The 14,140-nt window shown below is 37.6% G+C and overlaps 1 protein-coding gene across 5 annotated transcripts in view; it reads left to right on the top strand.

Moving 5' to 3' along the window:
- The window catches only part of RBMS1 (RNA binding motif single stranded interacting protein 1), a 144,630-nt gene that overhangs the window by 113,880 nt on the left and 16,610 nt on the right, over positions 1-14,140 (top strand). For all 5 annotated transcript variants that reach the window (XM_051623118.1, XM_051623119.1, XM_051623120.1 and 2 more), the window contains exons 5-6: positions 5,585-5,742; positions 8,826-8,905. In XM_051623118.1, the coding sequence (XP_051479078.1) occupies positions 5,585-5,742; positions 8,826-8,905 (238 nt within the window). The remainder of the gene's footprint in view (positions 1-5,584; positions 5,743-8,825; positions 8,906-14,140) is intronic.

Raw genomic sequence — 14,140 nt, 5'->3', positions numbered from 1 at the left:
TTCTATGGCTTGTTCAGAGGAGCATCCAGTGCCCTGTCATGGACTGTGGTGGGCTTATTCAGCTCTCTATTGGAAATGGTGGCATCTCTGAGCAACACACAGAACACCCAGGGGGCACCTTGGTGCCCTTCTAGGAAAGGCAAAGCAGGAATGCTAGGGAATAAAAAGGGAACTTACTGATTGCAGTGGTACTGTGATTGCCATCTTGAACCTAATGCTTATTGTAGTTAAAATCCATTTTCAGACTGTTCTTATTCTTCTTTGTAATACAGATGTGCCCATGAAAATTAATTAAAATGTTTAGCTTCTTAATCATATATAGTGTTGATGCAGTTCTGGAGAACAAGTACTTTTTCCACTGAATTGTCTTGTTAACTGGCTGTGGTCAGACAGCATTAAAACTGTGGCTAGAACAGACATATTTCAGTTAGACACAGGCCAATTGTAAATTTTAAAGTAGTTCCTACATGAAGGCAGACAAGCATTTAATCCCTTCCCTATCAGCCAGAGGATCTTCCATGCTGTGAGCAGTGCCCAGTCACGTGTTTCTGAATGCCTATCTGTTCTCCCTGACCTTATGCAGAGCAAGAGAAAACAGATGTCTTATCATTTTGCCAAGTTTCTTGCTTGCAATTTAGGAACAGTTCCACACGCACAGGGAAGTTTTTGTTAATTTCTTTCAGATGGTGGTAGTGGAGGATTTTGAGTTATGTAGACTCCTGATCACCACTTTTCTGCAGAAATGAACACTAGCAGTTGATTATTCCTATTTCTTTTATGAGAAATACTGCATCTTGTAATTAGCTTCGTGAGTTAGTGCTGTAAGTGCTTTTTAGGAATAAGAACATTCATCTGACCGAGCACACTTCTACATCTTTGTATTACTATGTTCTGCTAGAGAAGTTCAGGTGTTTGATGAGAAGAGGCTGATAGAAACTGGCTGGTGTTAATTGCTAAAGGTTTTCTAGTTTCATTGTGTGTGCTTGCTTACAGTAGCCCACAAATCCCCTGACATTGTCCAAAATCTGCAAATATTGAGCACTTTTAGTGTCTTTCAGGACCTGTTGAAGGTTCTGTTAACTGAGGAAACCCTGCATGAGATATGAAGACTCTCAAATAAAGCATTTTTCCAAAATTGTGTAGAATTTAAAAAGCAAAAAAATCTCAGTGCTTCAGTAGTTTGTATTTTAATGTTAGCTTGCTACCCTGAAGTAGGAAGCTTTCCACTGACTTTAGTAATTCTTTTTGATCATTCTCATAAAATGGTGCAAGTAACTTCAGGAGATCTAAGATTTCTAAGGTGAAAGCAGCTTATATGATTTCATGGATTTTAAGCACAGGAAAAAGCCCTGCCTTTGAAAGCACTTAAAACGATTACAGTGGATAGGCAAGGTTTGAACTGAGTTGTTATGTTTGCAGATAGTTTTGTCAGTTTCACTTTTTTGCTGAATTCCAGAACAAAAATTAGAATCTTGGATATCAAAAGAATTATTTGTCTCTTCTGAAGCAACTGTAATAAACATGAATTAAAATATGGTGAGACAGATTTCAGTATGGAAGGAAGTCACAGAACTCTATGTATTAAACTGCTGTTTGCCAGAGAGACAGAGGGAGGAGTTAAAAAGTTTGTCCTCTCCTGACTTCCTGAATTGTTAACTGTTTAATAATTTTCCATGCCAAGACCTTGTATAAAACCTTAACATCTGTTTTTACGGTGTCTTTTGTGCAAGGCAGGATAAAGGTGGATGGGGAGTCCTAGTTGTGGTTGCCATTTGGAAGTCAGTTTGGAAATTCAACGTGTTCTAAGGGGAAGGAAATGACTAGCTGCTTATGATCTCCCAAAACATACCCAGATAACTGTTTTAAGGTTTAGTAGTCTTGTGGAGATGACAGAAGCTGCGTGGTGATGTAAATAACAGGAGGAGAGAAAGTGTTTTGCACATTATTAGGTACACTTTTTCTGCTGTCAAACTGTATAAAATTCCAAATACTCTCTAGATTAGGTCTACCCCAACAGTATTATCTTAGTATTGTAAATCAGCTCTTTTGAGAACAAATGGCAGTCTTTTTTTTTTTTTTTCCTGTAAAGTGAAGATGTGGATTAAATTCATCTGTCCTGACCTAGTTGAACTCAATGATCCCTTCCAACCTGAGATATTCTATAATTTGTCCTTACACATTTGACCTTACACATGGAAGCTGCTGCTTCCCAGGGCAGCTCTGTGTTTGCTCTTGCAGTGCAGATACAACCTTGATGCTCTGTAGAATGTATCTGTTGGCATTTCAACTGTTTCATTCTGGGAAAATTACAGATTAATGACATTTCAACCTGTATTCCAGGGTATCAGTGTGACATTCTCATCTGTTGACTGCTTTTTTGCTCTTCCTCTTCCATGTCTGCCATCTTTGCCACTCCTAGCTATAGAAATATGTAGGAGTGTCTTCAAACTTCCCTTTTTCCACTGTGGTCAGTAAGTCCCAACAAAGGATCAAAAGCAGAAGTAACTGAATCCCTAGGAGTATTCAGGCTGTAATAGACTGACACAGAGAAAGGGTCAGGAAAACAGAAGTCCTTTTCAGTCACCCATTCAGCATGCATCTGACCAAAACTGAGTCTAGTTACTAGTACAGAATACATATTGTTTCATGGGCTGCAAGGGAAATTTTTCCATCACAAAATGCTTTCTTTTCAGGGATTTGCAGTGTGGATTAGTGGTAAAGTCACTAGTACTCTTTCAAGGTTGAGCATTCCCTTCTCTAACAACATTGTTACATGATTTATGGTATGAAGTTTTCTGTTTGGTGGATAGGTACAAGGATTGAGATTCTCAGCATATATGGAGGAACATTTTGAATCACAGTAGACCTTTGTGTCTCTTTTGGCAAGGAAATCTCATATTCTCTCACCCTAAATACACTGCCAGTATAAAGCTAAACTGTGGTAATATCCTGGGCAGCAATAGGAGCTGGAGAGAAGGGGAGTGTGATCTCCCCAGTTACCCAAGTAAAACAGATTGCTCTGACATTGTGCAGTTGTCTGCATTTCTTTATCTACCAGGTGTTTCTGAATGTCAGCATTTCTTTTTTGCATGTAAATTATATTTTTGTTATATGAACAAAATGAAGCCTTTTTTATCTTTCCAAGTGTAGTTAGGCTTTTTAATGAGAACACTTTTATAATATAACTCAGACTTTCTGCTGTTGTAGAAAAAAACAGTAGCAAATTAGATTAAAATGTGCAAAGGGTCTGATTTTCCCATTTGTATATTGTTTTAGATTATTTAGGGAAGTTGTAGGATATTTGTGTACAATATATTTTACAGCTTATAATAAAAAACAAAACAAAACTCCAAAATTCTTCCTTTCAAATACTACTTGGAGTTTCAGGAAATTATGCTGTAGCTACAAATGCAATTTTGTATTGGGCATGGCTAAAACCTCTTACTAAGCTTTTTCTACTAGTGCTCATTAAAGAAGAAAGCCTGCATATCTCAAAGTGCAAACAAAATTGGCTAATACAATCTAAATAACAAACTAATTCTAAAAACGTGAAAGTTGTCTTCATCTCATATTCCTACCTGAGGAAATTTGAACTGTATGTCAAAGATGTAACTACTGTAACATAGGTTTTTCCTCATGTTTGAACACTGCCCAGATATGAATATTAATGTCAGCTCGGACCTTTCAGCGAATCCATTTTCTTCTCTTTCTGCTGATTTTTCTAAAATTAAAGAGAATTCAGATATTCTGAGATAATTTAAATCACAAACTTGGATATATACTGTAGAGATTCATTATTATTTTGTGAGGCAGGATATTCCCACTAGATAACAAAAGGAAAAACATAAATGGTAGTCAACTGTCATTTGTAATGGACTGTAAAACAACTGATGAAGTCAACACTTGGGCACTTGGAAAAGTTTGTGTTTTGTAAGGTATGTGGGATTTCACTATGTCTAGTAATTACAATCATGTCAGGGGCATAGTGTGCAGATCAGAAGGATATAATGGGACCATGTTCCCTTTTATAGGTCCTTTGATGCTGCAATTTCTTAAAAAACCCTTCTAAACGAATGTGAGACTCAGAGTAATAAGTGCAAATAGTGAATGTTCATAAGCGTAGAATTTGCTCCCCCATTTTTCAGTTCCATTAGTTCTTGGAACATGAGAATTCATTTCTGTGCCTAAAAGGCACAACCTCTCACCCCCGGCCCCGACGCCTCTTCTTTTTTTGTCCTAGGGAAAACCAACCCTAACTGAGAGATGATATCCAGGATAGCAAGCTATTAATTATGCAATATGCTACTGAAGGTACTGAGATATTTTTAATATAAGGGCAGCTTAAGGAAAAATTGATGCCTAATCAGCATAAGAAGGTATCACCACCCATACAGCTATGTATTACTAACATATTGTTATAATCACTTTAGCAAGTGTTTTAATTCCAGTAGGAAGTGTTGTGGTTTTCTTTTTGTTTTCTGATTTGATTCAAACTTCCCTGTAAGTCAGTTAGCCCTCTCATACAGAATGCAGACATGCTGAGGGCTATGCCAACAAAAATTTGTTTCAGATCATACCATTTCTAATGCCAGAAAAGTTCTGATTATAATGCACACTGCAGAGCCTTAGATCTGTACAGGGAGCCCACAATAACATGGAGGTTTTGCACAGCTCTAAAGGGCCAAGTCATCTAGGTCTTTGTAGATTGAGAATGTATTTCATGATGGAGCATGGCCAGCACTTAGCAGTATGAGAGAGGTTCCCCCTAACCACAGCTGGAGAGTCTGAAGACAAACACTGGAAATTATTGATTTCTATAGAAATATTGCTTTGATAGAGATTTTTGTGGTCCATACATAGATCACACCAAGTAGACAGGTAGCCCTAAGGTCAGGGGAATGGCAAAGACATGGCTATGTTTGTCTCCTCCTTAATAATTCATCTCCTGGCTGCCCTCCTCTGTCACTTTACCTCTGTCTAGAGAAAGTTTTTGTCTGAATGCATAATTTAAAAGTTTAATGAAAACTCCAAGGCATTCATGTGCGGGAGAGGAAGACAATGTCCCACACAATTCTGTGTGTATGAGCTTTATTCTTGTGGTAATATTTTGGCAATATACCTACTCTTAAATGTGTTTTCTCTTTTTCCCTATATTCTTTTAAAATTTTCATTCCAATAGTTTCTCTTTTTACTTTATATCTGACTTTTTTTAGCTCTTTCCACCAGTCTTGTATTTCCTTGTCTATCTTCTTTCCTTTATCTTGTTTTTGCTTTTTTCTTTCTTTCAGAAAAATCTGAAACATGAAGTTGTAATACAGACTATAAACTGGTCAATTATTCACCTTTATCTCCCCTTAAAAATATCGTTGTCAGCAGTAATAGGAGGAGGGGAGCTTTTCTCAGGAACGCTGTGTGCAGTGACAGAAGATGGAGGTCACTAATACTAGGAAAGAGAAGTTTTTAGAGAGGGGCCTGAGAAGTAAAAATCTGTACCACAAGTTATACATAACTGTTGTTTTATTTTATATTCAAAATGTCTTTCCAGTGTCAACAACAATAACATTTGGTTTTAATTCTCTTTCAGCAACAAGAACAAGATCCGACTAACTTATACATTTCCAATTTGCCCCTTTCAATGGATGAGCAGGAGCTTGAGAACATGCTGAAACCATTTGGGCAGGTTATCTCTACAAGGATACTGCGGGACTCAAGTGGGACAAGCCGTGGTGTTGGCTTTGCAAGGTACTTCAGTGGCATTAGCCACGGTGACAGCTTTTTTCTTTTTTTTTTTAATTAAAAAGACGTGAATAGGAGGAAAAGGCAGAAAATTGAAAATTATCAAGCTTTTAAAGAAATGAGAGATCTGCATTGAGATACCAGCAGGGTTTTGTCAATTATTTCTCTGGGAAAGCAAATATAGCTGTGTCTCACCTCCCTTGGATGGCTAAATCTGAATTTGTTGCCCTTATTGGACAGCTGTCTAGAACAACAGTTCACTCTCTGCCACTTCCACTGCTTCACTGTACTTCTCCTTTCTCTCCTATCCCTGAACCAGTAAGAAGAGTTAGGCAGGGCTTCACAGAAACTCCTGTGACATTTGTGGCTTTTGAGGCTTGAACTGGAGGCAGGAACACCACAAGGGAGAAAGGGAGAACCCCTCCTCCCTCTTTTTCTTTCTTTCTTTCTTTCTTTCTTTCTTTCTTTCTTTCTTTCTTTCTTTCTTTCTTTCTTTCTTTCTTTCTTTCTTTCTTTCTTTCTTTCTTTCTTTCTTTCTTTCTTTCTTTCTTTCTTTCTTTCTTTCTTTCTTTCTTTCTTTCTTTCTTTCTTTCTTTCTTTCTTTCTTTCTTTCTTTCTTTCTTTCTTTCTCTCTCTCTTTCTCTCTTTCTCTCTCTTTCTCTCTTTCTCTCTCTTTCCCTCTTTCTCTCTCTTTCTCTCTCTTTCTCTCTTTCTCTCTCTTTCTCTCTCTTTCCCTCTTTCTCTCTCTTTCTCTCTTTCTTTCTCTCTCTTTCTCTCTCTTTCTCTCTCTTTCTCTCTCTTTCTCTCTCTTTCTCTCTCTTTCTCTCTCTTTCTCTCTCTTTCTCTCTCTTTCTCTCTCTTTCTCTCTCTTTCTCTCTCTTTCTCTCTCTTTCTCTCTCTTTCTCTCTCTTTCTCTCTCTTTCTCTCTCTTTCTCTCTCTTTCTCTCTCTTTCTCTCTCTTTCTCTCTCTTTCTCTCTCCTTCTCTCTCTCCTTCTCTCTCTCCTTCTCTCTCTCCTTCTCTCTCTCCTTCTCTCTCTCCTTCTCTCTCTCCTTCTCTCTCTCCTTCTCTCTCTCTTCCATCCTCCCTTCCATCATTCCCTTTTGAACATCATCCCATTGTATTTTCTGCCTCATTAACATGTTGTCATCTGGGAAGAAAATACTTTTATTCACCTGCAGTAAAGCTCCCCCTAAAATATTTAACAACTTGGTCAAATATCTTTCCCAAAACAACAAGAACAAATATTTTCCATGGGTAGGTACCTCACAAACATTCTGTCCATGTGAGTCTGCGTTTTCTCTAGTTAATTCAGTTATTTGTTCTGAGTTTCTTAATGAAAATCCTTTCTGTGATCTTCGAATATCGTCTCTCATTAAGTTCTACCTTAAACCTAGTATAGCAATCAGCATTTGGAGGCTTTAGACTGGAGATTCCTATGATCAAAAAAATGCTTTGAGCAAACTTGCTTACCCAACTCTACCTTGAATAAGTGGTATTTTAGGAGGGCTTTTATTCTAACGTCGATGGAAGAATTTTAGAATTGGATGTAAAAGTCCAAAAGACTCGTGTGTATCCAAAACCTCACTTGTATTGAAGAGAGAATAGTTTTAAAGTATTTTCTCTATGTTCTGTATTATACATTCTGTTTTCTATATATAATGTTATTTTTATACATATTTTTATTCACATACATGTATTTTAAATAAATTATATAATAAGCTGTTGCTGACATATCTAATCAGAATTTTCCCCTTCTGCAAGTTAGGTATTGAAATATTTTTGGATAATGATAGTTTAAGTTAAAATTGTCCAAGAAACATGTAGAAGTTTAATAAATATTGAAATTTCTTGCCTTTGGGAGCATTTTATTAGGTTAATAAGGGATAACATGTTTTATCAAGTCCAGACTTGAGTGTGAAACAAAATTTTATTGTTTGTTTCATGTGAGACAAAAAAAAATATTAAAAATCAGGTTTCTTTGATGCAGATCCAGGAATCCAAAACGTCTGAAAATTCTCTGGAAGGTATTTTTGAAACTAGAAAGAAAACTTCTTGTTCACTCTGGTATTTTTATGCTTTTGCTTGTTGTTTATGACTATTTTGTCAGCCTGTGCAGAAGGGCTATCAGAATTAAAATGATGCCAAGACTTAGTACTTTTTAGTACTGCTTGTATGCTGCTGACATAATTAGCTTAATTTGTGTATCTGAATTACAGAACTTAATGAACAAATAAAAAGAAAATCTCCATTCAACAATATCCAAATATCTTGCAGACAGCTGCAACATACATCTCTTTTAAAATAAATTTTATTATACTTGCATGTCTCAGTCATCTGTTGCAACTTAGTCGAAGCTGGCGATTGGGACCAAGACATCTACATTGCAATGTAAGGATGTAGCTGCCACTCCCAGACTAGCAGTATCTCACTGGTAGTCCACCCAGTCTATTAAGTCTAGTTTTGACAACATAAGTGCACAAACCTGTTCAGGATGCTGGGTAAAGCCTCCGTAGCCATCACAGCCATTCTGTTGTTAGTTCCTGCTTTAAAGGTAACTTGGAAACAAATAGGAGAGGGGTACATTCTTTAGTTGGGGTGATATGCATAAGCTAAAAGCTGCAAAGGTGGTTTTGGTCATGGGTCAGGCATATTTTATATTTATTACTCTTAAACTGTACAGACACTTCAGAATCCTCTATCAAAAGTGGCATCGACATTTGTAAAATATATCATGGACACTAAGAATTCACTTGTGAATGACTGGATCAGTCTTCCAGCTTCCTTCCAGACAGCAGAGGTACTTTGTACTATAGCTGTCCAAGTTATAGTCTGTCTAATTTCTAAGTAAATAAGGGTTTGTGTTTGCAGTTTGGCACTGTCTTTGGCCTTAGAGTGCTCAAAATACTAACTGAGTTTAGTTACACTTTTCTGAAGTTGTGTGTTCTTAGAAAACATCCCCTCTGTTGCTCACAGATGGGAAACCCACAAAAGTGAGGCAAAAAAAGCAAGAAACGTGCTTTAAAAAATTCGCAAACATGAGAACCTGATGATTGTCTAATTTATGTAAATTCTTCTTTATTTTCTTAGAATGGAGTCTACAGAAAAATGTGAAGCAGTGATTGCTCACTTTAATGGAAAGTTCATAAAGACACCAGCAGGAGTTTCTGGTATGTTGCATGTATTTCTAGGAATATGTATGAATGGGTTACTGCTTACATAGTGGAAGCCTCTTATGCCTGTTGTTGTATTTGGCTTCTCAATCAGGGGCAGGCTTATTAAAATTAAACTGTGTCTTGTTGGATGACTGTAATACTTGCTCACTTGGAACACAATATATCACTTTTCTACTATAAATTTTTTCTAGGAATCTAGTAGTGTTCTCTCCTAGCAGAAAGACAAGCAGTTAAGATTCCTTAAGCCAGCTATGTGCAAATTTACATTCTACATAATCCCAGTTAAAGTCAGGACACAAGTATGTGCCGTGTGTGTATCAGAGCAGAATTTGGCTGATTGTCTGTGGACAATTTTTTTTAAGAGAGGCAAAAGGTGTTTTTTTCAAAGTAATTAAAAATTAAAAAAAGAAAAAGGCAGTATGAGGAAAAAAAATGTAGATTCTGCAGCAATGCCTTAGTGCCAGGCAGTTGTTTGCTGAGGAGCTGTGACTCTCAAAGTAGCCTTTGAAGTTCTTCAGGAAGATGGAGGGAGGTCAAAAGAAGAATGCTACTTCCAGAATTACTGTGCAATGCAAAATGCAGAGAAGCTATGTAGAGCAGTTTTGCCTGCATTGTCAGCACTGTTTCTAAGAGACAAAATGTGTATTTCATAAACATTTGAAATTGAGGAAAGTCAGAGCAGCAGAGTAAAGTAGAAAGAAAACAGACAATAAAGGAGGAAATAATACATGCCTGACATTCCAGGCAACTTTCAGTAACCATTTTATTGAGAATCCCAAGTAGGAATTTTACAAATTACATTTTTGATGTGGTTGCTGAAGCCACCTTTATGCCATTGGTGGAATGTTTGCTGCAGCCAGACCCTGACACCAAGGAGGAAGAGAGCAGCCCTCGGCAAGTAGACAAAAAAGTGGTTTGTTTAGTAAAACTACATACATGCCTCATCCCTGAAAGATTACTCCAGTTTGAGGCAGTCCGTGCTGCGGTAGGGATGGAAAGCTGCTTCAGAGCACAGGAAACCACTCCCTCGACTGACACTAATCTAACACAGGGCTTTGACTTCCCTGGCTTGGCTTTTGCAAACCCTTTGCATTGCAATTGATTGTACAGATTATTCAGTTAAAACTTGGTTATACATAGGGGCTGTAACATTTACTTTTCTATTCCAGATATTTAGTGATCTGTGTTTTATGAGATGGAAAATCCCTTTAGGGGCAAGGAGATCATGGAACAATTTTTTCAGAATGCTGACTGTTCTCTGATCCACCCTCAGTGATGAGTTTTATAGTGCTGTTATGGCTTGGACATAATTAAGCATGAAAAGTGTGGAGAAACCATGTGTTCAAATTAACATATAGGAGTTTCTATTCAATTAGAGCCAGTAAAAAACCTGTAACAGAACCTCTTATTAGTGCTTTTTAATTTGCTAATTTTTATTTTCACTTGCATTATCCTGTCAAGCTATCAGACATGTCATTGCTAAACATGCAACGAGTGGGCCATTGCTGAGGCTGGAGTTGCACCCTTACATGATCAGATTCAACCATGTAGAAATAAAAACTTGCTGCATGAAATTGTATGAGCTTTCTGTGGAGTAATACACATAAAAGTGGGATTAGTTAGGGACAAGAAATTAGCAGAGAACTGGTGATTGTTAGAAAGTGGAAACTAAAGAGGGGCCTCAAAATCTAATCCACCTCACAGGATCTAACTTAAAATGCTTACTTGGCAAAGTAATCATCTAGACTCTCTGTCTAAAATAGGGGAAGAAGCACACACCTCCAGAGACTGGTTTATCTTTGCTGTCAGCTGTCCTTGTGGTTTCGAAGGGTGTCTAGATGAGTCACTCAGAAATAGATAATTCTAAATGGCTGAAAGTCTTGTACGTGAGATGAGTCGCACCCTCCATGATGCTGAAAAATGTGACAGATAAGTGGGTGCATAAGGGAGTAATGAGAACCTTGTTTATTAAGGACACTTAATTTTGTTGTATAGGGTGGATCCCCAACCCTATTTTTCCATGCTGGTACTGTGAAGTCTTATTGCTCCTTGGAAAGGCTTTAATGGAGCTCAAATTCTTCCTGGACTTCCTCACCGCGTAGCAAGCACGTGTCCAATAATGCAATCGTGTGTTAATATGTTGCAGTCTGCAAAAAAAATGGGGCAGAGTCATGGGGCAGCTGTGGTCTTGGACTAGCTGCACAAAGTGGATGTAGTGGGAAAGCTCCTGGACAAGCAAAGCTTGGGAATATGTTTTGAACTAGATGAGCATCCTTCAGGGTTATAGAGGAGCAAGTTCAAATACATGCAAAATAAAATCATAGAACTGGAACTATGTTTAAATTAAAACATTGTGTCCTAGAAACTTGGCTAAAATCAGCAAGGGGAGCTGGCTATAAAAACACTGTTATCAGGATGAGGAGGGTAGGAGAGATGGGCCTGTAATGAAATAGGTGTGGGAGGAAGAACATCTGTTCAACAAAAACATGCTTTCATAATGCAGCTTTGTTATTTTAACTAAGTTTGGGATTAAATAGAAGAATGGGTTATGCAGTTTTGGGAAGCATAGGTGAAGCCTCCTGGATCGTGAGAAGACAGAACAGAAAAAGCTCTGTGAATCTGAGAGGGACATGGGCACAGGGAAGTCACAAAAGCATCACCTGTAGAGCTGAGAGTGTGTAGAAACTAGACTAGTATAAGGAGCTGGGACACAGATGGTGAGTAATGAGGACAGAGCAACATACTTTGCCTCCCTCCTGTGAAAATAATACTCAGTGTTCACTGTCTTTGTCTTGTGTTGGACCAATAACAATTCTAGAAATGATCTGCTGGGCAAAATCATGAAAGACATTTCCCCCCTATCACAGTAGTATGTGGCTGCATGATGATACAAGGGAATAATTATATAAATAATAATATAAAGCAGTTGTGCTGGAGAATATGTAGCTGTGTGTAAGTCTGAGTGTATTTGTCTCTCATTTTCAAATGAAAAGTATAGAAGTTAAAAAATTACAAATGTTTTGTGCCTGGTGTTATAGGCTTTATGGATTATTTAATACTTCTACTGAGAAATAACTTAAGTAATTTTGTTTAAATGGGTGTGAAGTAGAGAGTATTTTTGCTGAGCAGTCTATACCATTTTTGGTTTGGGAATTGTAGGTTATGGTAATGACCCAGAAATCATAGGTTATCCATGACCACCCTCTTCCCAGTTAGGTAATGATATTGGTCACTCAGATTCTGTTCTGGGGAGGAAACTGAAGATAGGTGTGAAAGCCCTACTCCTGCCTGTGCTCCTGATAATATGCTAGGGAGAGGTCCACCAGGCATGGCAGGCACTGTGGCTTAAAATGGTTCTGATCTTGGACCTATTTCTAGTGCAGGAGAGGAGTGAACATGGAGCCTTGAAGTGACTATCTTGTGACAGTCATTTCTGATCTTTTTCTGCTTGCTTACCTTTATGAAGTATCCAGCACTGCAGACCTCTCTACAATAATTTTAAGCTGTTTGACCATAAACTCACATTTCTTAGTTATCTTTCACAAATACTTCAGAAACAATCCATGAACCACATTCTGAAAACTGCTACTAAAGGGTATTGAGAGGTCACAGTGCTGATGTTACTCCTGATTGCCATTCTGAAGGCAGAGAAACTAAGATTTTACCCATTAGGTCAAGATTAGAAGCTTTTACTCCTCCAATTCTCAGAGTTTGTAATGGCTGCTTAGCTTTAAGAAGCAACATTGGAATAGAAAAGAAAAATACTACTTAAAAGCATTCAAAATATACTCATGACAAATTATTAAACCCTGTGTAAATTATTAAAGAAATGTAACCCTGAGGAATGAGTTCATAGGAAGATTTGGATGGTGAAGTGTGTATATTTTATTTCTCTTTAAACACAGAAAGCTACTGAGATCTTGGGTTGCACAACTTATTTAATTCCCACAGCTTTTGGCAAAAGTTTCTAGCTGTACAGGCTTGCTTTATCATTAAGCTGATGTTTTAATGTCAGAATTCAGTAGTCCCATATGCTTGGTCACTAGAAAATCAGCAATGAAATTAACTAAAACATGCAGTTTAATTGAAAACTGATTATCATGAAATCATATCATAGAATGGTTTGGGTTGGAACAGACCTGAAAAGATCATCTGCTCTCAACCCCCTGCATAGGAAGGACCCCAATTAAATGAAGGTGACACCAATTAAAAGAAGGGACACTATGAAAAGAGCAGGGTTTTTAAATTATTTTTTGTATATTACTTATTTCTTAATTAGTATCAATATTGGTATTAATATTGAAAAGTTTATAATATTAGCTATGTAAAGCCAAGGGTATAAACACAAAGTCCAACATAAGAACATTTTGTTCTTGCATTTTTAGTATAACCTGGCATATATTTGGGTAGACAGAACAAACAAAGACTGAATTCTAATGTACACAAACACACAGCATTTACTCTCTGGTCTGATATTGCATTCATAACTTCCTTCTGTAAAAAATTAGCTCTAGAGGAGGGTTGTACAGGGCGGAGGTAGGTGGTCAGCATCTCTCACAGCCAGGTGCACTGACCTGCTGCTCAAGCCCAGAAAATCTCACTGTTGCAGAACACCTCCATGTCAGCAGCTCAACAGACATCTACAAACCATTGAGAGTGTCTATTAGTGTTCATTAAGTGTCATTAGGGTGGGCATTTTAAATATGGTGTCTTAGGTAAAGAAACATAAATCCACTGTGAGTTGTAGCTTTCCCATCAGCTATCTCTTAGCTGTGTGTGCAACTTGGAATGTTTATACTATGCCCCTCTGTCCTGCATGTACAGATGAGTTACGGAATGATTAATGATCCCCTTCATCACTGGGCTGCACAATTCCCAGCAATTAAGCAGTAAAAATTACTCTCCCTTCCTTCCTGGACCACAAAAAAAGATTGCTTGATTGGTCTGTAGGACTTGAAGCTTTTTGTTTCCATATATATCTATTGTGTACATATTTGTGCAAGAGCGATTGCATGTTATGTATTTGTGAAAAATATGAGGAAAGGTAAGCTAAAGAAATAAATTTCAGCTTTAATTTTGAAGAAAGTAGGGGCTATGTTCATTCTCTTGTGGGAAAGGGATCAATAGATCATACTTGGCTCCCATGAAGGCTTATCTCCTTCTCATGACCCTTCCTCTGATGACAATCAGTCACTGTGTGCTTGAAGCCATGAACACAGTAGTGCTCAG

This window comes from Apus apus, chromosome 6 (genome assembly GCF_020740795.1).
Source record: "Apus apus isolate bApuApu2 chromosome 6, bApuApu2.pri.cur, whole genome shotgun sequence".
In the NCBI taxonomy this organism is placed as follows: Eukaryota; Metazoa; Chordata; class Aves; order Apodiformes; family Apodidae; genus Apus; species Apus apus.
Note: the sequence above shows the minus strand (reverse complement) of the source record. Positions and strands in the feature narration are given on the sequence as shown.